This window comes from Gorilla gorilla, chromosome 2 (genome assembly GCF_029281585.2).
Source record: "Gorilla gorilla gorilla isolate KB3781 chromosome 2, NHGRI_mGorGor1-v2.1_pri, whole genome shotgun sequence".
NCBI classification, from domain to species: Eukaryota; Metazoa; Chordata; class Mammalia; order Primates; family Hominidae; genus Gorilla; species Gorilla gorilla.
The window spans coordinates 55,908,655-55,935,907 of record NC_086017.1 but is presented as its reverse complement, the minus strand read 5'-3'; the positions used below and the strand labels follow the sequence as shown (position 1 = coordinate 55,935,907).

The following is a 27,253-nucleotide window of genomic DNA, read 5'->3' as shown; positions in this document are numbered from 1 at the left end:
TGTAGAGATGAGGTCTCACTATGTTGCCCAGGCTGGTCTCAAACTCCTGAGCTCAAGCAATCCTCCTGCCTTGGCCTCCCAAAGTGCTGAGATCACAAGAGTAAGCCATCATACCTGGCCTGTAAGTAGGCATTCTTATTTTATTCCTGATCTTAGGGCAAACGTTTTCAATCTTTTACCAGTGAGTATAAGATCAGCTGTTGGTTTTTCATATATGGACTTTATCATGTTGAAGTATTTCTTAGTCATACTTTTTTGTTTTGGTTTGGTTTGGTTTTTTGAGATGGGGTCTTGCTCTGTTGCCCAGGCTGGAATGCAGTGGTGTGATCTCGGCTCACTGCAACCTCTGCCTCCTGGGTTCAAGCAATTCTCCTACCTCAGCCTGCTGAGTAGCTGGGATTATAGGATATAGACCACCGTGTCTGGCTAATTTTTGTATTTTTAGTAGAGATGGGGTTTCTCCATGTTGGCCAGGCTGGTCTCAAACTCCTGACCTCAGGTGATCTGCCTGCCTCAGCCTCCCAAAGTGCTGGGGTTACAGGCATAAGCCACCACACCTGGCCCTGGTCATAATTTACTGAGTGTTTTTATCATGAAAGGGTATTTAATTTTGTCAGGTGCTTTCTCTGCATCAATTGAGATGATCACATGATTTTATCCTTATATTCTATTAAAGTGATGCATTACATTAATTGATTTTTTTATATTGAACCACCACTCTTGCATTCAGGGATAAATCCCTCTTAGTCCAAGTATATAGCTCTTTTAATATGTTGTTGAATTCAGCTTGCTAGTATTTTGTTGAGGATTTTTGCATCTATATTCATGAAGGATATTGGACTGCAGTTTTCTTTTCTTGTAGTGTCTTTGGCTTTGGTATCACAGTAATGCTGGCCTCACAGATATAGATTAAGAACTGTTCCCTTCTCTTCAATTTTTTGGAAGGGCTTGAGAAGGACTGGAGTTAATTCTTCTTTAAATGTTTGGTAGAATTCATCAACAAAGCCAACTAGTCTTGGACTTTTCTTTGTCGGGAAGTTTTTGATTACTGATTCAATATCTTTTCTTGTTATAGGTCTATTCGGGTTTTCTATTTCTTCTTCAGTCAGTTTTGGTAGATTGCATCTTCTTAAGAATCGGTCCATTTTATCAGTTACCCAATTTGTTGGCCTTCAATTGTTCATCATATTCTCTCATAATCTTTTCTATTTCTATAAAATCAGTAGTAATGTCCCCACTTCCCTTTCTGATATTAGTAATTGGAGTTCTCTCTCTATATATCTCTAACTGTCTCTTTACTCAATATAGCTAAATATTTGTCAATTTTTTTAAAGAGCAAACTTTGATTCTGTTTATTTTCTCTATTGTTTTCTATTCTCTCATTTGATTATTTCTACTCTACTCTTTTTTGTTCCTTCTTTCTGCTAGCATTGGGTTAGTTTGCTCTTCTTTTTCTAGTTCCTTAGAGTATAAAGTTAGGTTGTTGATTTGAGATATTTCTTCTTTATAAAGTATAGGCATTTACAGTATAAATTTCCCTCTGAGCACTGCTTTAAAAGCAGCATCACATAAGTTTTGACATGCGTTTTTCTTTTCACTCACCTAAAGATATCTCCTATTTTCCCTTATGATTTCTTATCTGCCATAATAGTTGTGTTACTGAAACACCAGTGGTTCACTCTGGGTCCCACTGCTTACCTCAAAGAAAGCCAGTCACTGAGACAATGAATATTGCCAAGGAAAAAGGTGTTAATTGGGTGCTGAAGCTGAGGAAATGGGAGCTCAGTCTCAAATCCATCTCCCTGACCAACTAAAACTAGGGGGTTTATATAGCAGGGAAGACATATAACAATGTACAAGAAAACAGGAACTAGGGAGTAGCAAGGAAGCAATTATGATAAATGAGAAGGCTGGTGTTTCATTGTCTGAATACTATGATCTGGTGAGCTTCAGTTATTTGATACTTTTTGGGATACCAGGGGATCCTTTCCTGGGGAAGGAACTCAGCTAAAACAAATGTAAGTTTCAAGCTTTAAGACCAGAAGGATCAATTTCTATGTTTATCCAAAAACAACTGTCTATGGGATCACTGGGTCGGCTTCAGTCCCCCCTTTCTATTTATAAATTCCTCAATCAATGGGGAATCTGGTCATTGATCTTTCTGGCTGCTTCATGCTAAGGAGGGGCTTCGTGGGAAGGTCTATACCATGGGTGGCCTTGCAGCCACCCAGAAATCAAAGATTAATCTACTATAGAGTTTTCATCTGAAACACAATCTTTCTCTCTCCAGGTCCTCAGTTCCACCAAAGACAAATCACAGCAGGACCAATTTACCAGCAAAATAAGCTCCAGACCCTTCTACTTGGCCTGATTACTCACACAAAGTGCAACAAGAATCATTGTCCACATAGGCTCTCCTAAATTGGCTTTGCTGGAACCTCTCACAAGGCCATTTCAGTCAAAGCCCTTAGAAAATAACCAATTCCTCCAACTGTGTCCCATCATAAGAGAAAACAGCTTCTTACTGAACTTATGCAAATAAACACATTGCCATGAATCAGGAATATTCACAAATAGTTTACAAATTCTGGAGAAATTAAGCAGAGAGAGAAATATGCCTCAAATTCTGTTTATAAAACTATACGCTGCTCAATATACAAAGCATATTTAAAGGCTATAAATGGCTCAAAAGAAAAAAATTCTGCAGACTCTGAAAAACAAAAAAGAATCAGCAATATTTCAAACAAAAAAAGCCATAAAAAATATTTTAGTCCTCCATTAGTTTGATCCATGCAATCAACTCCTGCTCTGCTTCACATTGGGCTAGCAATCTTTATGAACACATGAGCCTTTCAATTAGTGTCCTACAAATTTTCTCTCTAATCTAATGGCACAATTCTTCAGAGTTATCAGACACATGCATTCAAGAGTCCTTTTCATGAACTCTTCCAAAGAATCAAGCCCTAGACTGAAGCTGATTATAAGTCACTTTTTGAGGAGCATCAAGGCAAAATAACAATTACGGACGACAAAAGTCTTAGGACAGCCATAGCCAAAGACACAGTTGACAAGGCAATTTGGTTATTTCTGTGGCATACAACAATTTAATATAATAATCATAATTATTACTGACAACATATATTAAGACATATCAGAATTTCAGGAATGTCATATAATCCTGGAACACACATTAACAACATATCTATATAACTATAACCCAAAGAAAGTTAAATACCACTTCACATTTGACAATGCTTGCTGTATAATTCTAACTTATAAAATAAGCCTAATAAGCCTAATAGATCTCTCTTGGACTTCAGGGAATTTAACATCCAAAAAAGTTAGTTTGAGGTCAAAAAGACTGAATTTGGAACTTGAAATTTTGCTATTGTAAAGTCTGTCAAATATCAAAGGCTTACAACACTTAATATAACAAAATAGGATCACAAATTACTATAAAATAATCATTTATTTAGCCAAAATTATAATATAAAATGTTTACTCTTTGATAAAGAGGACTCCGTTTCCTATACACTAAGACCTAATAAAAAAGGCACAAGGTCAATAAACCTGTCTCCCTTCCTTTATTTTTTTCTTCTGTGGTTTTACTCAAAAGGTAAACAAAAGTCTCTTATTATCTCTTGTATGAAAATTTTGTTCAAAAGAGAAAACCATATTTTACCTTTGTATGGGGTATTATTAACGTTAAAGCTAACTTTAATAAAACCTTATAAACAAATCTAATTTTAATCAGTTTTACCATAAGGTAAGATTTCCATAAACCTTTTGTAACCTTTTATAATTTTCTATTGAAAAACAGATCAATGATCCTAGAAAACCCTGTTATTCTGACACACTGGCCCAGACACTGGCCTTGCGTAAGTGTGGTTTTGATATTGTTTAATTTATAGAAAAACTCTATACTAATCTTATCCCTCAAAATTGATCCTTGGAATATCATGGACCTACCTCTTCTACAATAGTCCCTGGGCCTAGAGGGATAGAATAGTTTTAATTTCTGAACCTGTGTCTTATGAAAACTGTTCATTTTGATTGTCACCTTCTCCTGGGTCTGAAAATAAGGCTTCAAATGGTGTTAATGCTCAAGATTTAGCAGGGGTCAGTGCCTTTTTCAGACTCAGGAGTCAAAGGCCTGTAACTTAACAGCACAAGGATTACTTAATAGATTATTTATACTACAGAAAGTCCTATCATTCTAACATGTCACAAATTAAAACATTGTGATTTGGTGTCTAGGAGTGACTGCCTGCAGTACTTCAAACCACTGGATGAAAGTAGTTAGGTTATGCATTGCACATGTCTAATTGCTAGCATTCTAGTGACAGAACGATGGCTAAAAGCATTAAAAAATGTGATAGGTCCTATGCCAAACTTATCAAAGTAAGACAATTAACTTTCCATCATTAAAGAAATGGTAAATGCAAGTATCAGTTTTGCAAATTCAGTATGAGAATATCTCCTTTCACTTAAATACCGTACAACAAAACAAGAACAAAGTAAAGCACACAATAATTTCTTTTCAGCTATTTAAAAGAGCATCATCACACATTTCCAAGATTGGTTTCTAGATACAGTACTGACAGCTGATTAGGTAACTTTCACCACAAAAATCTTCAAACCAGTGAAACACTTACACATATGTTGTTTTCAAGTACACACATGAGGATCCATCAGTGATAAATGGCTTTGGGTCAAAGATAACTGGAAAGTCTCACTTTTTTTTTTTAACCACTTAATCAAAGTGAATATCACTGAATTGTAATTAATTTGAAAAAAATTCCAATCAATATAATTTACTTAAGGACAAGGCCAATCTTTCCTTAGCATTAAGTTTATAGCCGTATCACAGTTTTCCCTCATTACAGGAAAAGATGTAAAACCAACTCAAATTGTTGATTGAATTGAATTACCTTGGAAATTATTCTCACCTACTTTTTCCAGTAAAATAAATAGTATACTATTTCTGCTTAGAACTTGTAAAAATAAGTCTTGTATTTTTTGGCCAGGATCTTTAAATCTCTCATAGTTCTCAAGATCATCAGGGGTAAGCAAAACCAATCAAATGTTAAATGGCTGGTGTTTATTAATTTTTGGAGGCTTGACAAAGAGCCTAGGAATTCTAGATAAACAGAACAAATGATGACTTGTTAGAAATGCATAGGAAACAAAATGACTATTCAAAGAACCAAATAAAAGCCTTCAGTTGCAAACTAAAAACATCAATAGTTTTATAGAGATGTATACATAAGTAAAACCCAAAAGAGAATAAACAACAATAAATGAAAATTACAAGCAAAAATAAACAGGAAACCAACCCCAAATTTTTATCCTACTCAGTTTACCCTGGAGGCTAAAGTGTTACCTAGAGGTTAAAAAAACACACACACGGCCAGGCACGGTGGTTCATGCCTGTAATCCCAGCACTTTGGGAGACCAAGCCTGGCAGATCACCTGAGGTCAGGAATTCCAGACAAGCCTGGCCAACATAGTGAAACCCCGCCTCTCAGAAAAATACAAGGCATGGTGGCACGTGCCTGTAATCCCAGCTACTTGGGAGGCTGAGGCAGAAAAATTGCTTGAACCTGGGAGGCAGAGTTTGCAGTGCGCCAAGATTGCACCATTGCACTCCAGCCTGGGTGACAGAGCAAGATTCCGTCTCAAAAATAAAAAAAAATAAAAAAAAAAAAACCCCGTGCACACAACATATATTTTATTCCTGGTGCACAGATTAACATCTTCAAGTCAACTGATAGCACTATACATTTTTTGAAATTAAGAAATTCATCTAGGTACATGACCCGTACAAGTACCTTAGTACCAGTACTATCTATGCAAAATAGCAAATATACTGTGAAGCAATGCAAGCATGTATGTGAAATTTGACTCCATACTAAATCTGGCTTCACAGTTAATTGTATTAAAAAAGAATTGCCAAACTGACAGTATATTTCCTTATAATATTTATTTTATCTTCATCAAAACTAAGAGCTTTTTAACTATGAGCAATGTTAATCAGTCAAATTTTTCCAATTTTCTATCAGGTTTTAAGGGATATTTTACTATCTAAACTTTTTCAACTTTCTATTTTCTCTGTGTGTGCATAAAGATAGAAACACAGAGAACCAGGAAAAAGCAACATATGACTTACATAGACCATCTATGATACTTTTGGACTTCTTATTTTGTCCTAAATTTTCTTTTCTTTTTTAAATAACTAGTCATTTTATTTTAGGACAAAAATTCACCATACAAGATCTTTCCCATACAATATTTTTCTCTTTTCTTTATAACCTTTCTCACCAAAAATACATTGTCACATTCATAACTTTCTTCATATCTCTCTCCCCTATTTACTGGTTCCTTTCTACCTTGTTTCATAAATAACATTTTCAAGTCCATAGTTTGAATTAACATTCAGATAACTCCTGAATTAGACAAAATTATTCTTTTTCTCACTAAGAACACACACTTTTGGGTAGCTTTTATATACAGAATTAATACAATTCTTATACTTAGTAACCCTAAATTTTAGTGAAATACTATGAGGCAAGAAACCCTCAACTGCCTACCAGATATTAGCATTTTATAGATGAGAACAATTCTATAATTTTTAGAAATATATTTCCCGATATCATAACCCTTCCTTAATTGGAAATGACTCAGGCATCCAATAAGCATTGAAAATAACTTTTAAGATTATAAGTTACACAAAAACTTCACCTATAGCACTTACTCACATTTTTTATTTATTTTTGGCAGTTTATCTCGATTACTTATGCATTATTTATTTCCTTGTTAACCATTTTATAACCTGTGAATATCAGGTGTTTACCTAAATAAGAACTTTAAGTTAACTACAAGGGCATTTTCACCAATAACTCAGAAGATTCAGCTGTTTTCATTAAACCAATAACATTAAATTAGTCTTATTAAAAAATTCCTACAAAGATCATTTTGTTCTGGCTAGGTTTATCATTTTATAACCTGTGCCAAACCCTGATACCTCAAAATATCTAGCAGAGACAAATATAAAGCCCAAACAAAAATATATGTTAACAATTCTTAAGATATTCCTATTTTTATTTTATTAATATTTTTAAAGCCAGTTCATTTATTAAAGGTTTACTTAAGTCATGTGAACTTGAAAAATACTTTGGGCTTACTTAATTTATGAGTTCTGTTTTGTTTACAAGCCAATTTGTTAGACAAAAAGACATAGCATAATAAATGTACATACATAAACACATCTAGACATGCATATGCACACATACAAAGTCATTGGTTTATGTGGTTACACTTTATTTGCTCCATATGTAATCCAACATAGGGTGTGAACCAAAATTTTGGGTAAAGCAGTTTCCATAGCAGTTTGATTTTTAAAGGCCAAACCTCCTCAGACTCCAAGGAACACTGGGGCCAAACAGCACCACAGAAAACCACCTGGAACCTATTAACCAGGCCCAACCTGCTCAGAACAGCAACATAAAAGCCTGGATACAAGAAACTCCATCCCACTTTCTCATTCAACAGCAAACTCCAATTCCAAACAATATTGGGGACAAGCATTATTACAAAAGAATATCAGTTTATGTAATTCTAATTTCCCGTGATACACACACAATCACCAAAACACAGTCCGACCACTGCAGCAATAAACAAGCCCCAAGAGTGTCCAAATTGAAACAGCCGGGGTCCTTCCTCTCTCCACTGGTTGGGCTTAATCAACCTGCAAACAAAAATTCCTTAGGAATTTCCCAAATTGAGAGGAGCACATCCTGCTATCTAGTACCCACAAAAGACACTCACTTGCCTGGACACACACACAAACAATTACAAACAAGCCCCCAAGAGTGTCCGGAGTGAAACAGTCAGGGTGCTTCCCTCACTGTCGGTTGGGCTTGCTTGTTCAACATGCAAATGGAAATTCTTTCAAAAATTTCCCAAATTGAGAGGAGCATCTCCTGCTGTCTGGGCCCACAAAGGACACTCACCTATCGGGATGCAGACGTCAAATTTCAAAGACAGTTCTTCATAGGCAATCAGGAACACAGTTGAGACCAGCTGTAGTGGGGCCAGAGACAGACTGAAACTTATCTCCAACCAAAACTGAGTGGGCAGCTGCTTAGGAGGGCTTTTGAGACTCCTGGCCCATGGCAGCTGAGCAATGAGCAACTGTGGCAACACGTTGCTGGTCAGGGAACCAAAATCTGTTACTGAAACACCAGGAGTTTCGTCTAGGTCCCGTTGCTCATGGCACAGAAAACCAATGACTGAGACAATTATTGCCAATGAAGAAGGCTTTAATCAGGTGCTGCAACTGAGGAGATAGGAGCTTAGTCTCAAATCCATCTCCCTGACTGACTAAAAGGAGATGTTTACATAGCAGAGAAGAAATGTAACAATGTGTAAGAAAACAGGAACTATGGGGCCAGGCATGGTGGCTCACGCCTGTAATCCCAATACTTTGGGAGGCCTAGGTGGGCAGATCAGGAGGTCAGTAGTTTGAGACCAGCCTGACCAACATGGTGAAACCCCATCTCTACCGAAAACACAAAAATTAGCGGGGTGTGGTGGTGAGCACCTGTAATCCCAGCTACTCAGGAGGCTGAGGCGGGAGAATCACTTGAACCTGGGAGGAAGAGGTTGCAGTGAGCCGAGATCAGACCACTGCACTCCAGCCTGTCAACAGAGTGAGACTCCGTCTCAAAAGAAAAAGAAAAGAGGAACTATGGAAGGACAAGGAGGCAATCATGATGAATGAGGGGTCTGGAATCTCATTATCTGGATGCGGTGATATGGTGAGTTTCTGGTGGTTGATAATTTTTTTGAGAGGCCTGAAGGTCTTTCCTGAGGAAGAAACTCAGGTAAAACAAATACAAGTTTTAAGCTTTAAAACCAGAAGCTTTTTTCATCAAAAAAGCTCTCTATGGGACTATTGGGTCAGTTTCATTATGAGAAATTAGTTAGTGGGTACCATGTACATTATTCAGGTGGTATATATCATAAAAACCCTGACTTCACCATTATGCAATATATGCACGTAACAAAACTATACTTGTACACATACATTTATATAATTTTTTAAAGAAAACCTAAACCTAACATTCTTAAGGGTAAGAAACTGGATGTGTTTCTCCTAAGAATAGGAGCACGTCAAGGATGTCCTCTGTCACCATTCCTATTCAACATTGTACTGAACATCCAGCTGTTACAATGAAACAAAAGAAAAGGAAATAAAAGGTATAAAGATTGAGAAAGAAGAGATAAAAATATCTTTGCAGATGACATGGTTCTCACAGTATAAAATCTCAAAGAATGCACAAAAAAACTCCTATAATTTATATAGCAAGCCTGCAGAAGGCAAGGCTAATATACAAAAGACTTGGCTCTTCTAAATACCAGCAATGGCCAGGTGCAGTGGCTCACATCTGTAATCCCAGCACTTTGGGAGGCCAAGTAGGGTGGATCACCTGATGTCAGGAGTTCGAGACCATCCTGACCAACGTGGTGAAACCCCGTCTACTAAAAATACAAAAAATTAGCTGGGCATGAGGGCAGGCACCTGTAATCCCAGCTACTCCAGAGGCTGATACAGGAGAATCACTTGAACCCAGGAGGCAGAGGTTGCAGTGAGCCAGGATCACGCCACTGCACTCCAGCCTGGCAACAGAGTGAGACTCTGTCTAAAAGAAAAAAAGAAAAAAAACAGCAATGAACACTTGAAATTTGAAATTGAAAACAAGACCGTTTACATTAGCACCAAAAAATTTTAAATGCCTGAGCATCAATTTAATAAAATATATACAGAATTTATCTAAGGAAAACTATAAAACTCTATAAAAGAAATCAATGAAGACCTAAATGAATGGAGCAATATTCCACGTTTAAGGATAAGAAGACTCAATATTGTCAAGATGGCAATTCTTAACTTGATCTATAGCTATAATGCAATCCCAATCAAAACCCAGCAATTTATTTTGTGAATATCAACAAACTGATTCTAAAGCTTATTTGGAAAGACAAAAGACCTAGAATAACCAACAAAAAACTGAAGAAGAACAAAGTCAGGGGCCTAGCATTACCAAACTTCAAGACTTTATATAAAGTTACAGTAATCAAGATAGTGTGACACTGGTGAAAGTATACTAGCAGAACATAACAGAGAGCCCAGAAATAGACTTGCACTAATATAGTCAACTGATTTTTGTCAAAGACGTATAGGTAATTAAATGGATAAAGGATATTTTCAACAAGTGGTGCTAGAACAATTGTACATCTACATGCAAAAGAGGAATCTATACACAGATCTTACACCTTTCACAAAAAACTCAAAATGCATCTTAAATCTAAATGCAAAATGCAAATGTACAAAACTTCTAGCAAGTAACACTGGAGAAAATCTAGATGGCCTTGAATTTTTTATGAGCTTTTATTATTTTTGTTTTTCTTTAATTTTTGTCTTCTTTTTCTGATACCTAGGTAGGACCCCAAATTGAGGAGTTTTTAGATACAATACTGTGAAAGAAAAAAGTAATAAATTAGACTTTATTACAATTTAAAACTTTTGCGCTACAAAAAAAAACCTTGTTAAAAGAATGAATAGACAAGCCAGATACTGGAAGAAAATATTTGAAAAAAATTTTGGATATAGGACTTATATCCAAAATATATGAAGAACTCTTAGAACTCAATGATAAGAAAACAATCCAATTTAGAAAATGGACAAAATATCTGAACAGACACTTCACCACAGATGATAGACAGATTCGAAATTGCATATGAAAAGATGCTCAACATCATATGTCATTATAGAATTACAAATTAAAATGTCAATGAGGTACCCCATGCATGTATTAGAATGGATACATTTTTTAGAACCTGACATCAAATGCTAACGTGAATGTGGATGTCTAGCAATGAGAATGCTCATTCATTGATGATGGAAGTGCAAAATGATCCAGCCACTTTGGAAGACAGTTTTATAGTTTATTACAAAGCTAAACATAGTCTTATTGTTACAAGATCTTTGGGGGGTCTCTTTTCTGGCTGGAAACCTGTGGCCAGTGGTGCCTTTGCCCAAGTTTTCCTCAGGCCCACTGGGCTTATCCTGCTCACTCAGCCTGGCAGGCTGCACTAGGCTCACACTACCAGCCTGTATCCCATGCCTCCAAGGGAGACTGTGAGTCAGGCATGAAGTGGCAAGGGCTGTGTGAGCAAGTGTGGGGTCCAGCATTGCATAGTGAGACACGCCAGCTATGCTGTGGGGTGGGCAGCTCCAGGTGCCAGCCTGGGTGCTGGCTCTCTGTGAAGCTGTGGCTGGACCAGATGCACCACAAGCAGCTTCCCCTGCTAGCATAAGGGAATGCAGTGGTACACGGAAACTTAGAGATGCTAGGAACCACAAGGCCCCAAAGAGGAAGTCACAGTCCTAGCTTGGGGAGCACCCCAGGTCTGGGATCCCCAAAGGACCACAGCTTTTCTCTCCTCTTCGCCCATGTGGCAAGCAGGGGGCATGTTTCAGCACTGTTTGTGTTACAGTTCTTTTAGCCTCACCAATTGGTGGGTCCAAAGTTCTTGTCCTGCAAACCAGAAGAATGAAGTATGCAGAGAAGTGCAGCATGAACAAGATGAAGAGCTTTATCAAGCAATAGAACAGCTCAGAGAAGACTCACAGTGCATAGCTCCTTTCTGCAGCCAGGGTGTCCCAATGAGTGTTCAGCTCCTACCAGAGAGGAGACGCTGGAGTGGGAAGCTCCTCTCTGCAGGCAGGTTATCCCACTGTCTCTGCAGCTCTCAGCAGAAAGGAGGCCCTAGAGTGGGTAGCCTCTCTTAGACAGGTCATCCCATCATTTCTTCGTCATCTCTCCATCCTCTTCCCAAATCTGGCTGAGTCCAGGGTTTTTATGGGCAGCAGAGGGGAGAAAGTCCATGGGTGGCCATGGGCCAGAACAAGGAAAGGCACCAAAAGGTCCCCCTGTGGTTCGTGGGACTGTCAGCCCAGCCACCTGGCTTCAGGCCTTCCCCAGCTTCAAGGTGGGGCTTCACCAGGGACCTGGCCCTTTCTGCCCAGGAGCTTGTTCACCACCCACCACTGTTTATGGGACTCAGGCTGTTCATGCCAAGGGTTGCCTGCAGGCCAGCAATGAGCTGCCCTCAGCGCCCCCCTCCTCAGCCTTCCTCCTGTGCTCATCGGTGCCCAAAGTCCAGAGGGGGCCAAGGTGACAGGGCCTAGCATGTCAGCACTGCCCCAAGCACACACACACCCGGCCAGGTTGCAACAGCACCCAAGCTTGGCCCCAACCTTACTCCAAAATCAGAGCAGGCAGTGACAGCGGGGAGAAGCCAAACAGCAGGAGCAGGTACTTCCAAGCCTGTGGGCAGGGGGGTACCTTCCGAGGCCCCTGACAGTGCAGAGATGCCTGGATCCATAGCCACAGCAGGGTGGCTGTAGCAGTGCCTTGGAGGGTGGGGCTCCTGCCTGTTCCTAGCTCCCAAGAGCACAGGGGTGCCCAAGTCACAGCCATGGCTTCAGCAGCTGCAGTTGTGCCTGGGGAGTTCCGTGTCCCACCAACTTCTAAGGGGCAGGGCTCCCATTTGTCCCCAGCTCCTGCCGGCTGTGTGGAGCATGCAGCCCCAGCCACACCTCCTCTCTGCATTTTCCCCACAGTGGTTCTGGGCAAGGTGCAGGTGGCATGGTGGCCCTGGCCAACCCTGCACAAATGAACCTGACACTCCCAGGACTAGCCCTGAAAGTCCCAGCTACACCTTTGGCCATGTACTCACAGGCTCCCAGAACATGGCAGGGAATGAGTTGAGGCTGCGGCAGAGGCTCCAGGCCTAAGAGTAGGTCCTGCCCGGCCATGCAAGGGTAGGGGTGGTGTGCAGTAAGCTGCCTCAGGGATGCAGGGCATGGGGACGCAGGGCACAGAGGTCCCACCACCCCCACTGCTGCTCCTACAGCTGCTCCTGCCACCACTGCTCATGCCTTCCTGCTGCAGCTGGCATGATGGTAGCAGCTGCTCTGGATGGCCCACCACTGCCATTATTATCATATAATCCAATCACACTCCTGGTTATAATTGAGCTCAAAACTATGTGCAAACAAAAACCTGCATTCAAATACATATCGTGTATAAAATACTTTTTTATACATAGTGTATAGTGTATAAAGTATTTTTCATAATTTCAAAGAAATAGGATTAACCAAGATGTCCTTCAATAGGTGAAGGAATAAAAAAATCTGTGGTATTTCCATACAATAAACTCAAGAGATGCAGAATAAGCATTTAACAAAACCCAACACCATTTCATGATAAAAACACTCAACAAATTAGAAATAGAGGGGAATTTCCTTAATCTGATAAAAGGCATGTATTAAAAACCCACAATTAACATCATACTTGTAGTGAAAGACTAGAAGCTTTTCTCCTAAGATCAGAAACAAGACAATGATGTCCATTGTCCTCTCCTATTTGACATTGCATTGGTGGTTCCAGCCAGGACAACTAAACACGGTGGGGGGAAAAGTACCCATATTGGAAAGGAAGAAGTGAAACTATTTCTATACGCAGATGTCATGACTTTATAGTACATAGAGAACTGAAAGAATCCACCAAAAAAAAAAAAAAAACAAAAACAAAAAACTATGAAAGCTAATAAATAAGCTCAGGGTACAAGATCAATATATAAAAATCAGTTGTATTTTTATACACTAGCAATGAACAATCTGAAAATGAAATTAACAAAACAATTCCATTTATAATAGTATAAAAATACTTAGGAATAAATTTAACCAAGAATTCACAAAATCTACTCACTGAAAGCCACAAAACAATGTGGAAAAAAACTAAAGAAGACCTATGTAAATAGAAAGACTTTCAGTGTTCCCGGATTGGAAGACCCAATATTGTTAAAATGGCAATACTCCCCAAGCTGATCTACAAATTCGATGCAATTTCCATCAAAATTCTTTTTAAATTTCTTGACAGTGTCCTTTGACACACAAAAGTGTTGTAGGTTTTTTAGCCCTTGCATTTGGCTCTTTAATCCATTTTGAGTTAATTTTTGTATATGATGTGAGGTAAGAGTACAACTTTGTCTTGCATATGACTAGTTTTCCTGGCACCATTTGTTAAGGAGAATATTCTTTTAACACTGAATGGCCTTGTAAATGGTCTTGATTTTTGACCCTTGTCAAAAATCAGTTGACAATCCCAGCACTTTGGGAGGCTGAGGCAAGCAGATCACTTGAGCCCAGGAGTTGAAGACCAGCCTGGGAAACATGGTAAAATCCTGTCTCTATAAAAATTAGCCAGGCATGTTGGTGTGCACCTGTAGTCCCAGCTACTCGGGAGGCTGAAGTAGGAGGATCACTTAGGCCTGGGAGATTGAAGCTGCAGTGAGCCATGATCACACCACTACACTCCAGACTGGGCAACAGAGTGAGAACCTGTCTCAAAACAAACAAACAAAAAATCAATTGACCATAGATGTATGGCTTTCCCCATTGTATTTCATTGATCTATATGTCTCCAATCTTGAATAGAAGAAAGAACAAAGTTGGAGGATTTGTGATTTCAAAACTTACTACAAAGGTAATCAAAACTCTATGGTACTGACATAAGGATAGATGCAAAGATCAATGGAATATAACTGAAAGTTCAGAGCTAAGCCATAGCTATAAATCCCTATAACCTGACTAGGCAAGGATTTCTTAACTACAACAGCAAAATCACAAGCAACAAAAGAAATAATTTATAAATTAGATTTCATGAAAGTTAAAAACAGGTCAGGCATGGTGGCTCAGGTCTATAATCTCAGAGCTTTGGGAGGCCAAGGCAGGAAGATCACTTGAGGCCAAGAGTCCAAGATTAGTCTGGGCAATATAGTGAGACCCTGTCTCTACAAAAAAATTAAAATAATTAGCTGGATGTGGTGCTGTGTACCTATAGTCTTAGCTACTTAGGAGGCTGAGGCGAGAGTATCTCTTGAGCTCCAGAGTTCAAGGCAATAGTGAGCTGATCATGCCACTGAATTCAGGCCTGGGTGACAGAGTGAGGGCCTGCCTCAAAAAAAAAAAAAAAAGGAAAGAAAAGAAAAAGAAAATGTAAAGCATTTGTGTGTCAAAGGGCATTATGAAGAATTAAAAAGGAACCCAAGGAATGAGATAAATTATTTTTAAATCATATCTCTGATAAGGATCTAGTATCCAGAATGTAGAAATAACTCTTACAATTTAATAATAAAAAGACTAATAACTCAAATTTTTAAAAGGCAAAGGTTCTGAATAGACACTTCTACAAAGAGATACACAAATGACCAATACACATATAAAAAGATGCTCAACATCTTTATTCATTAAGGATGTGGAAAAACTGTCTCCTACTGTTGAAGCTGTTTCACTCCTGTTGTTTGGTGAGTGGGAGGGAGTGTTACAGCTCTTTTACTCTCCCCACTGGTGAGCTCCAAGTTCTTGTCCCACGACCAAGAAAAATAAGGCACACAGACACTGGAGAGTGAAGAAGGCAGAGTTGGATTTATTAAGCCACAGAAAAGCTCTCAGCAAAGAGAAGGGACCCAAAAGAGGGTTGCTAGCTATAAGGCTGAGTCACAGGTTTTTACAGGCTTAGAATGAGGAAATACGTGCTGATTGGTTTATGGGTAGGCTTGGAAAAAGCACTACTCAGGAAGAGGTACAATAGTGTAAAGAACCAATTGGGGGCTGAAGTGAAAGCTTGGCCTGAGACCTTGGCCCAGGACCAATCAGGGCCTGAAGTGATGTTACACTTTATGCAAATGAAAATTTGGCGAGCAGCTAATCACAGAAAGATAGGTATATGTAAAACAGGTAAAAGGCAAGGACCAGTCGGGAGGAAGCATGTGAAATGAGACAAAGGCGTGCCAAGGAGAGGGATATATGTTCAAAAAAGGAGTGGAATTTGTTCATCTGGATTCACAGAGTAGGTGTTTCTATTCAAACATGCAGGCTCTTTTCTTTATCCAGGGCTTGCAGCTTGATTTTCAGGCTGTTCTTGGTTTGAAGGAGTTCCACCAAGGATCCACCCTGCCTGCCTGCCTAACTGGCTTCTTCCTTCCTTCTCTCTCACTAGCTGTCCCCCTCTGGCCCCCTGGCTCTCTCTGAGACTCCTCCCACCCTCCTCCTCCAGCCTTCTGGGCAGGACAGGTGTTTCAGTTTCTTTAAGTGAAATATGAAACAGAGAAGCACCATTTCTGCCTCAAGACGCATGTAAAGAGGTATAGATTCAGGTGAGTTCCTTTACAAACATTTTAAACTTATGTTTTCCTCTAATTGTAACAGCCTATATCAGGAGTTCTTAAGCTTTGCTGCACATTGGAACCACCTGGAGGGCTAGTAAATATGCTGATTCCTGAGCTACCTATGGAGGCTCTGATTCCTTTGGTATAGGGATTTCCCAAGAATCTGCATTCTTTTCAGAAAAGCTGATCTGGGCTGGGCGCAGTGGCTCATGCCTGTAATTCCAGCACTTTGGGAGGCCAAGGCTGGCAGATTGCTTAAGTCCAGGAGTTCCGGATTGGCCTGGCAGATTTCTTGAGTCCAGGAGTTCCTTACCTAACATGATGAGACCCTATCTCTGCAAAAAATTAGCTAGGTGTGGTAGCATACATCTGTACTACCAGCTACTCGGGAGGCTAAGGTGAGGGGATCACTTGAGCTCAGGAGGTTGAGATGTGATCACACCACTGCATTCCAGCATGGGTGATAGGGCGAGACCCTGTCAAAAAAAAAAAAATCAAAGAAGAAAAATTGGCTGGGCGCGGTGGCTCCCACCTGTAATCCCAGCACTTTGGGAGGCCGAGGCAGGTGGATCATGAGGTCAGGAGATTGAGACCATCCTGGCTAACACGGTGAAACCCCGTCTCTACTAAAAATACAAAAAAGTAGCCAGGTGTGGTGACGGGTGCCTGTAGTCCTAGCTACTTGGGAGGCTGATTCAGGAGAATGGCATGAATCTGGGAGACGGAGCTTGCAGTGACCCAAGATCACACCACTGCACTCCAGACTAGGGGAAAGAATGAGACTCCATCTCAAAAAAAAAAAAAAGAAGAAGAAGAAAAATGGATCTGGGAACCATACTTTGAGTAGACCTAACATATAAATAATATTTTTCTTATGCTGAAAGAAGTAGAGAGGTTTATTTGGCTACATATCTTTATGTAAGGCCTTGTTATTATGGTGGTTGTATAATTTAGAGCTGTCTTTCTCAATCTAAATTATATTACAGTCCAGAAAGCTAAATTCACTCCCTTAGAGTTGAGGTGGGCCACAGAGATGGGGAGGGAGAGAGACAACCAGCAAAAGGGAGCCAGGCCACTGAATGTAACTTGGAGGGGTTTGAGATGTGACATCATTTTCCTTTTTATCTCCAAAGGCTTCCAGGCCCAGAACATGACTGCCTCTGAAATTTTTGAGTAAATGAATTAATAACCAGCAAAAAAAATGAATGATTTTTATAGATGTCCAATATCCCTTTTATTTCTAATTTGCTGAGAGTTTATACCATCAAAGGGTGTTGAGCTTTGTCAAATGCTTTTCTACATTTATCAGAAAAGATCATATAGTTTTTTTCTTTATTCTATTGATATGGTGACTTAAATTGATTTTCATGTATTAAAACAATCTCATATTTCTGGGATAAACTCAACTTGGTCATGTTATATTCTTTTAAAATGTATTGCTGGATTTGATCTGCCAATATTTCGTTAAGAATTTTTCTGTCTATGTTCATGAGGAATATTGTTCTGTAGTTTTCTCTTACTGTAATTTGTTGGTCTAATTTTGGTATCAGGGTTATTCTGGCCTCATAAAAGGAGTTAGAAAATATTCCATCCTTTATTTCTATTTCTTATAGTTTGTGTAAAACTGGTGTTATTTCTTCCCCAAATGTTTAAAAAAATCACTAGAAAAATCCTCTAGTTCTAAAGTTTTCTTTGTGGTAAGGATTTATATAGTTAATTATATTTCTATAACAAATGTAGGGCTATTCACATTTGCCATATCATCCCATGTCAGTTTTGATATGTTGCATGTTAAAAGAAATTCATCCATTTCATTTAAGTTGTTGGATTTTTTAACATAAAATTGATCATAATATTTATTTGTTATTCTTGTAAAGTCTATAAGATCTGTGACATATTTATCTTTGTTCTCAACAATCTAGATAAGGCTTCATCAATTTTTTGGTCTTTCTCTCTCTCTCTTTCTTTCTTTTGAGACAGGGTCTTGCTCTGACACCCAGACTGGAATGCAGTGGCGCCATTATAGCTCACTGCAGCCTGAAACTCCTGGCCTCAAGGGATTCTCCTGTCTCAGCCTTTCAAAGCATTGGAATTATAGGCATGAGCCACTGCTCCTTGCTGATTTTATCAATGTATTAAAATGTTGTCAAACAACCAATTTTGATCTTGTTCATTTTCTTTATTTTCTATTTTATTTTTTCTGCTTTTATTTTTATTAATGCCTTCCTTCTACTTTAATTAGCTCTTGTATTTCTAGCTTATGTCACTGATTTAAGTCTTAGATTTTAGACATTTATTCTTTCTAATACAAGCATTTAAAGCTATAAATTTCTCTCCAAGTACTGCTTTAGTTGCATTTCATGAATTTTGATATGTGGTATTTTCATTATTATCAATGCAAAATATTTTATACTTTGCCTTTTGATTTCTTCTTTGACTCAGATTCTAGAAGTCGTTGGGTTTTTTTAATAAAACACAATTACTTTATTGATTTCTTACAATCAAATACTGCCAACTAGTATTACTTCCACTCATGCATCATTAAAAACAATGGATATTTCCTCCTTGGTATTTTCAAATGATGCATTATACAATAAACAAAATTAGAACTTAAAATGCACCCTGATTAATCATGTAAACTGGTAATTTGTTTAAAAAAGCATAACTAACAATTAAGGTGTGTATCTTACATACCTTATTTAAACAAAATGGGCATTAACAAAATGCATACAGTCAATACATGATAGAAAGCATGTTTCAAATACAAGGCAGCCCCTCGGGCCACCATATTATTTAGGTTTTGCATTATCATTTATGGCATTATAGATTAATTACACATAACATATTTTATACATTTTAACCCTGAAGATAAGAAAAATAATTGTTGCTTGAAAAAAATTATTCCAAGTAGCCATTTGGTTTGTATCAAGAGAAACTGAACCTCCATGAGTTTAGTGTCTATCAAGTTGGAATCATTAGCTCAAGTCAGTGAATGAGATATGCAACGCATTTCACAGCGACTGTTTCCCAACTCCTGGCAATGCCTATTCTCCCACAGTCCACCAGATGATGAAACATTTCCGGGACCAGGATGCCCCTTCTACGTGGTTTTCCCTTTTCATATTTTTTTTTTTTTTTTGCTGGATTAACTATTACTGTATTATTTCCTCTTCTCCCCTCTTCTGTGGCCTTCCATTTTAATTATTCATAAATCCTTTCAGAATATTCTCAGGGAGATCCATAAGGGGAAGTTCTGGAGATGTAAAATCCAAGGGAGGAAGACTGGGGATTGGAATGTCCTTGGCTTTCCCGGCATTTGCTGCAAACTTCTGCCAAGTTGAGGAGGCTGTAGCAGTTTCTGAATGTGGCGGCAAGCTCCGTAATTCTGACGTTTCTACAAAATCAGCATCTACATCCAGCTCTTTTTCTACTGGACCTTTTTAGAAGTCTGGCCTTTTCAGCCTTTAGTTATTTTCTTTCCTTAATCTTTCATTCTCAGCCACAAGGAATTCCACATGCCTCTTCAAATCTGCAATTTTGGTTGCCTGCTCCTCTATAATTGTTTTATCATCTTCTGGGGCTTTGCTTCCAATACATGGCTTCTGCTGGCTCACTCTTTTGCTGAAGTAAATATAGTAGTGTGTCTGCATCCCTGTCAAAGATCCCCTGAATCTCAGGCAGGCGTTTCTCTGAAGAAGGGCTGTACTTCTGAGAAAGGGGGCTCTGGCCCTCCGCATCCTCGGCAGAGAGTTTGTGAGATGCCTGAAGATGGGCAGCTACATCCTTGTCTGTGTTCTGCTAGGCTTTCAATCTTTCCTCACGCTGGGCCCTTTTCCATCTCTCTTGGATGAGGAGGAGCTGTTTCGTGTGGCTATCCCTTTGCAATTCCAGTGAAAGACGAGCCTGCTCAGATTGTGTCAGCTTCATGGCTTCAGAAAGATATGCTGCAGCCTTTTTGTGACAAGAAATAGCCTCTTCGTATTTGCCTGCAGCTAATAAACGGTCGGCTCGTCTGCTCTGCTGATGACCAGGTTGAGGGGTCCTTCCATTACTTCCATAGACAGCAGCAGCCTTAGGAAGGAGAGCGGTGGGGCCAGGGAACATGGAGGGGACCGCAGGTGAGCGTCACGCAGCCGCGTCCTCTCTGGGCGCAGAGGGAGCAACAATCTCACCACTTCCTCCTCAGGCCCCGCGCCACGGGCCCGCCCCCTGCGCCGCCGCCGCGACCCCGCATGGCGCCATGACGTCACACGCGCTGGTGTTTTTAAAATTATTTCCAAATTATTGAAGCTTTTCTTGATATCTTGTTATTGATTTGTAATTCCTTTTGGGTCTTTTATATAACTTTTCTTTCTCTGCTGAGACTTTCTATCTCTCCATTCATTATGAATATAGTTTCCTTTATTTCCTTGGAAACAGGTATAATAGTTACATTTTGATACATATTTACAAATTCCAACATGTGGCCCCTCTCACAGGCAGCTGCTTGATTGTCTTTTCTTTTGAGTATGGGTCATGTTTTCCTATTTCTTTATATGCTGAGTAATTTTGGATTGTGTCCTAAACATTGTTATATTGTGTAGACTCTGGATTTTGTTTCATTTTTCTGAAAAGTGTTGATTGGTTATTTGGTGTTTGTCTTAACAAGCATTTAAGTTTTATAAATAAAAAAATATAATTCTAAGCCTCACAACTAACTGAATGGACTCCTCAGCCAAGGAAGGGCATTCTAAAGAAACATTAGTTCAGGCCATGATGGGAATCGGTAGTCAGACATGCCTCATTATACTCTCCTCCTTTTGTAATTCAGCACAGCTGACCAGCATTAACATTAAAGCAGCCCTTAAGCCTGATAGAATAGACTCTTTGTAGCAATAAGATACCAACATGACAGATAGGAATATTTTGAAATGGTCTTGCAAAGCTATCTCTTGTGGGGAAAATACACTCTGTAGAGAATCCCCTTCCCATTCCAGGTCTTTTCTCTGATCCAGAAGAGAATTAACTAAGAGTCTGGCATCTTTTTTGGGTTTTTTGTTTGTTTTTGAAACATAGTTTTTCTCTGTCACCTAGGTTGGAGTGCAGTGGCGTGATCACAGCTCTCTGCAGTCTCGCCCTCCTGGGCTCAAGCAATCTTTCCCCACCCCCCCAGTTTCCTGAGTAGCTGGGACTATAGGCATGCGCCACCACACCCGGGTAATTTTTTAATTTTTTGTAGAGACGGGGTGTCACTATATTGCCTGGGATGGTCTCAAACTCGTGGGGTCAAGCAATACTCTCCCTTTGGCCTTTCCAAAGTGCTAGGATTACAGGTGTTAGCCACTGTACCCAGCCGCCACATGGCTTTAAACTCCATGTCTCTATCATTTCAGATGCTCTAAACGTCCCTGCCATCTGGTCCAGATGGAGTCCTCAGGCAACCCAGAGAGCACCACCTTTTTTTACTATGACCTTCAGAGCCAGCCATGTGAGAACCAGGCCTGGGTCTTTGCTACCCTCGCCACCACCGTCCTGTACTGCCTGGTGTTTCTCCTCAGCCTAGTGGGCAACAGCCTGGTGCTGTGGGTCCTGGTGAAGTATGAGAGCCTGGAGTCCCTCACCAACATCTTCATCCTCAACCTGTGCCTCTCAGACCTGGTGTTCGCCTGCTTGTTGCCTGTGTGGATCTCTCCATACCACTGGGGCTGGGTGCTGGGAGACTTCCTCTGCAAGCTTCTCAATATGATCTTCTCCATCAGCCTCTACAGCAGCATCTTCTTCCTGACCATCATGACCATCCACCGCTACCTGTCGGTAGTGAGCCCCCTCTCCACCCTGCGCGTCCCCACCCTCCGCTGCCGGGTGCTGGTGACCATGGCTGTGTGGGTAGCCAGCATCCTGTCCTCCATCCTCGACACCATCTTCCACAAGGTGCTTTCTTCGGGCTGTGATTATTCCGAACTCACATGGTACCTCACCTCCGTCTACCAGCACAACCTCTTCTTCCTGCTCTCCCTGGGGATTATCCTGTTCTGCTACGTGGAGATCCTCAGGACCCTGTTCCGCTCACGCTCCAAGCGGCGCCACCGCACGGTCAAGCTCATCTTCGCCATCGTGGTGGCCTACTTCCTCAGCTGGGGTCCCTACAACTTCACCCTGTTTCTGCAGACGCTGTTTCGGACCCAGATCATCCGGAGCTGCGAGGCCAAACAGCAGCTAGAATACGCCCTGCTCATCTGCCGCAACCTCGCCTTCTCCCACTGCTGCTTTAACCCGGTGCTCTATGTCTTCGTGGGGGTCAAGTTCCGCACACACCTGAAACATGTCCTCCGGCAGTTCTGGTTCTGCCGGCTGCAGGCACCCAGCCCAGCCCCGATCCCCCACTCCCCTGGTGCCTTCGCCTATGAGGGCGCCTCCTTCTACTGAGGGGCCTGTGGCGGTGCAGGCGCAGGTGCAGGTGGACAGGGACTGGAATGGGGGTCATGGAGAAGCGGGCCTGGAAGGAGCATTGCAGAACACAGCAGGGTGGAGACGTCACCTCCGCTGCAGGCGTGCAGTGAAGGTCATTCATTACACCAGTGGGTCCCGCCAGCCTCTCATCTGCGGGAAAGTGGCTTCCTACCTGGGAATTTTATACTGCCATCCATAAAAACATTTCTTGAACTCTGAGTTCATCTTGCACGCTCCTTCATTTAGACATGTGTTTCTAATCACTGTTTAGGTCAGAAGGTTCTAAGACATGAAAGGATTCTGGGAAAGGTGCTTCCTTGGAGACTTTACAGGGCCTAAAGCTCATTGTGTGTGATAACTGCACGATGCTGACAAGACAGTGCCTCCCTTCCCTGACTGTAGGGTTGTCCCTACTGGTTTATTCACTTTGGAGGCGCCTGGCTCCATATTCCTCAGGTACTGCTGGATGAGGCTGTCTGGAAGACAAAAGTCGCCATACCCTGAGATAAGCAGTCATGTTGATATCTGGATTCTAAAAATCCACAACTAGACTGGAGAAATGTTCTGTATCCTGGATCCAAGTCCTAGCCCATGAACTGGCCCTTAAAAATTTAGCTCATAAATATTTGATTGAAGGAATGAATTTAATAAGTGCTACCTTCTGCACTAAGTATTTATTCAGAGAATACAAAGATGAATGAGATACAGTTGCTACCCTCCAGGGGCCAACAGCCCAGCCCCAAAGGCTCACCTACCTTGGTGAACACCCACCTTGGTGAAGGCATCTAGGGTGGACTCCTCCAACATCTCATCCTTCCCAGGTGGATAGTGAGCTGACTTCAGATTTATCACTTTGTACCTAAAGTGTCCTCCTCCTATTTGGTTGATGGTGCTAGCTTCCCCCCACCCACCCACACTCCAAACCTCAAGTCCTCTTGGAGGCCTGTGTTTTCTTTTCCTCAACTCCCACAGCCAGGTCCAAATGACTATGCCTGTCTAGTGGCTTTCAGAGTTGACTCATTCTTGCCATTGCATGCCCATGGTTTCATCCCTGAAACAGGGCCTCACTTCCTTGGCGTCTCCCCACTGCTCCTCTCTTTCCCCACCAGGCTGTCCTCTGCCCTTACACCAGGTGCTTCAAAACCCTTAGTGGCTCCTCATTACTTACAAATGAAGTCCATACACTTTAGCAAGGCTTTCAAGGCCTCCACAATCCGATGCCAGCCAACTTTTCCATTCTTATTCCACGCTAAGCCTCCTCCCCACAGCAGCTTGGGATCCAACCCCAAAACACCACTGGCCTTCTTTCAGACACGTATCTCCCCAGTACCCTATCTCTAGGCATTTGTCATGCCGTCACCTGGGCCTGGAACATGTTCTAGCTGACAGGCCAGCTTCTCCAGGAAGCCCTCCCCAATCTGCAAATTAGAACACTCTCTGGGTTGTCGTGGGATTCTGCTTGTCCCCTCTAAAATAAAACAACCTTGTGTTGTCGTTACACACATGCAATGTCTTATCTCCCTGCCCCATCAGGCTGCAAGCTGCTTGAGGGCAGGAACCTGGTCTTGAGCCCCAGTGTTCTAACACTGTGTGCTCAGTGGGAGCAAAGAATCAACAGCTGTTATTATCCTTCAGATTTATGCTTCTTGGGGAGCCATGCCCTGGGGCACACTTTACCTTCTTTGTCCCAGGCTGCTTCTCTATAAATACTAACCTTTCTTTCCTAGTCTACACTCTCAGAGAGTAGTAGAGAGTAGGGTGTAGTAGTAGAGAGATTGCTTATCTCTCTCTGTGGCGATGGCTATGCTTCACCTTGCCTTCTAGTTCATGGTATGCATCCCTGCCTCTCACACTGGCCCATTGCTTCACACCCAAGGGCATAAATAAAAGCCACTCTCTAAACTTTGCCATGCCACAAAGACCTGGGCCCAATCTGTGAACCTGATTCGGCTCTGGCGTGGGGATTTGGAAAAGCTTCCCATGTGATTCTGACATGCACCTCCATTAGGTACATTTGGCTGCAACTTTTTTAAAAAATGAGGAGTCCAGAGTCTTCTACAGTCCCTTGAGCAGGGATTTGCACACAGAAGACACTCAATATCTTGTTATTGAATAAAGTACATACCAATATAGCCCTTAGTAGATACCAATATAGCCCTCTGGCCAACCTAGAGAGAGCTTGTAAGGCATTTCCCCTTCAGTTCCAGATGCAACTTCAGTGATCTATTTGCCAATGGGGCAGTAGATCTGGAGGAGTTTATCGGTCTAGGGAAGAGCCAGTGCCTAGTTTTAATAATGAGGCCAGTAGCACCTGCTGGACAGGGCTGGGCGGCATACCAGTGAAGGGAAGGGGCTCCCATGGACCTATCTGCCAGCCTACAGGTGGGGCCACTACTCACCACCGATGGGAGAAACAGCATAAGGAAGAGATAATGAGGTAGTTTGTGGAATCAGAGCTAAGCCTATGGGCTTCTAGTTGGCCTAATCTTTCAAACACAGTTTCACACTGATTCTTAACATTTTGTTCAACTTTTATTCAGAGGGCAGGCTGAGCCAGGGAGCAAAAAGGCAAAGGACTCCTACTCACATACCCACTTAGCAAAACCAAAGCACCTTGGGCTTTGAACCCACCCTTCTCAGAAGGCAGGTTTGGGGGTTGAGGCCCCTTGAGAAGCTCACTTCACCCTCTCCCCATGCCATCCCATTCCTACCCATCCCAAGATGCTTCTCTTGTATTTCTTTCAGCACATCCAGCCATCTCCCTGGGAGCGTTTCATATCTGACTCTTTATACTTCCAGTGATGTTTTGGCATCCCTAATAGACTGGCTCCCAAGGCAGTCTTTAATCAGGAGTCTTCCCCTAATCTAGCTCCTCAAGAACCCAAGGGAAGAGGCACAAAGAGAAGTATGAATAGGAAGATAGAAGGGTAACCCAGTCAGAGAGGGAGTGGCTGATGAGACTGCTGAAAAGGAGTTGCCAGAGAGTTGCACACCACGAGCCACGCTGTCTGTCCCTGACCACAACCTCCACTGGCCACCACCTCCTGGGCTTCCCCTCCCTCCACCCACAGAAACCACTGCTGAATCTCAACTGGACTCTTGCAGGCCTATCTCTCCCTCCAAACAGAGGTGTCCTGGACACAGGGCTGCAGACCTCTAGCCACTCCTGGAACACAAAAAAACCCCACAGTGGTTCTACAGCATTTACACCTCCACTTTCCCTCAGACAGAATCCAGAAGAGAAGAACCTCGCTGATCTCTGAGCGGAGCATGTCTCCAAGCTCAGGCCAGCCCCAGACCTCCAATGGCCTCAACTGGAGTGGAAATCCCTCAAAGGCACAAACCCAGTTCCTACCATCTCCCTCAGTGCCTGGCAATGTTTGTGGTTGGTTGAGTGAGTTAACAGGAGACCATCTTTTGGCTTTTTTTCTACCTCTGTTTTCTCTTACTATACTTGCCTACATCTCATCTTCTGGTCAACACCAGGTACTCACCCCATGAGCTTCTTGTGAACTTGTCTGGGGCCCACCGGCCCAAACATCATCTTTTTTGTTTGGAATTAAGTTTTGTTGAACTTTTCACAGGTTTCATTTGTGCAAATGCCTGTGATGGGACAAAAAAGTCCACAAACACGGAAACCTGGTCTAAAGATGTCCAAAGTAAACTGTCTGTGGAGTCAAATGGCATTTGAGCCCTGGACCTAAACTCCAAATCCAAGCTCTTTCCCACTGTGACCTTGGGCCTCTCAAGGCTCAGTTTCCTCATCTATAAACTGTAGAGAAGCCAATAACAGACTCACCCACACTATAAGGGTGTGCATGAGGTCGTGTATGTAAAAGTACTCGCTTTGTTGATCATTCTGTCCCAGATAAGTATGAATTATTATGCATCATTTCATTAAACAAGAAAGCTTCACTGTGTTAATATGCACAAGTAAAAGATTAGCATGTATTGTCTTACTTTTGGCTGGCTGTCTTAGTCAGTTCGGGCTGCTATGACAAATACCATAAACTGGGTGGCAAACACTCAGCCCATAGCATTGATTATGTCCCCTCATTTCTACCAAGAGCATATAGGTTCTTAAAAGTCTTCTACTTATGGAGGATCTGGGTTAGGGATTCAGGATTGGAGAACAAAGTGTGGAAAAAGGCCTGTGTGAGTCAGAGTGGTGGGAAACTGGCTCAATTTAGACCTTAGGTGAAATTGTCCAGGAGACCAAGTCTATCTTGAATGCTCTGTGACTCAATTTCCTATCCCCATTTCTCCCCTGGCTTGACACCCAAGTCTTCTGTCTCCAAGTCCAAGGCTTTTATTTTCTGTATTATAAATATTTGGGTCTGAACAGGGACCGTTCAGAAATACAGTCCTACAATCAGAAGGTATGATACTATTATTGGCTGGAAATTTCAGGCATGCTGAAAACTTGGTGGGAGATACTTGGGGGTTTCAGGGAAGATTGGGAAGGGTAAGAGGGATTATCCTAACTCTTCACCAACTTATTCTGAGCACAGAGCTTTGCTCTCTA

General features: G+C 41.4%; 1 protein-coding gene and 1 pseudogene across 3 annotated transcripts in view; one reads left to right on the top strand and one right to left on the bottom strand.

Moving 5' to 3' along the window:
- The window catches only part of XCR1 (X-C motif chemokine receptor 1), a 72,688-nt gene extending 46,021 nt beyond the window's left edge, over positions 1 to 26,667 (top strand). Inside the window, exons 1-3 of one of the 3 annotated variants that reach the window (XM_004034005.5) lie at positions 16,221 to 16,287; positions 21,373 to 21,495; positions 21,672 to 26,667. In XM_004034005.5, the coding sequence (XP_004034053.1) occupies positions 21,703 to 22,704 (1,002 nt within the window). In that variant the 5' untranslated portion in view covers positions 16,221 to 16,287; positions 21,373 to 21,495; positions 21,672 to 21,702 and the 3' untranslated portion in view covers positions 22,705 to 26,667. Of the gene's footprint in view, positions 1 to 16,220; positions 16,288 to 21,372; positions 21,496 to 21,671 lie in introns of those variants that run through there. The other 2 variants (XM_063703513.1, XM_055382186.2) reach the window with 2 other exon arrangements.
- Positions 18,816 to 20,399, bottom strand: LOC101149574 (nuclear receptor-binding factor 2-like; annotated as a pseudogene).
- Positions 26,668 to 27,253: the final 586 nt, after the last annotated feature.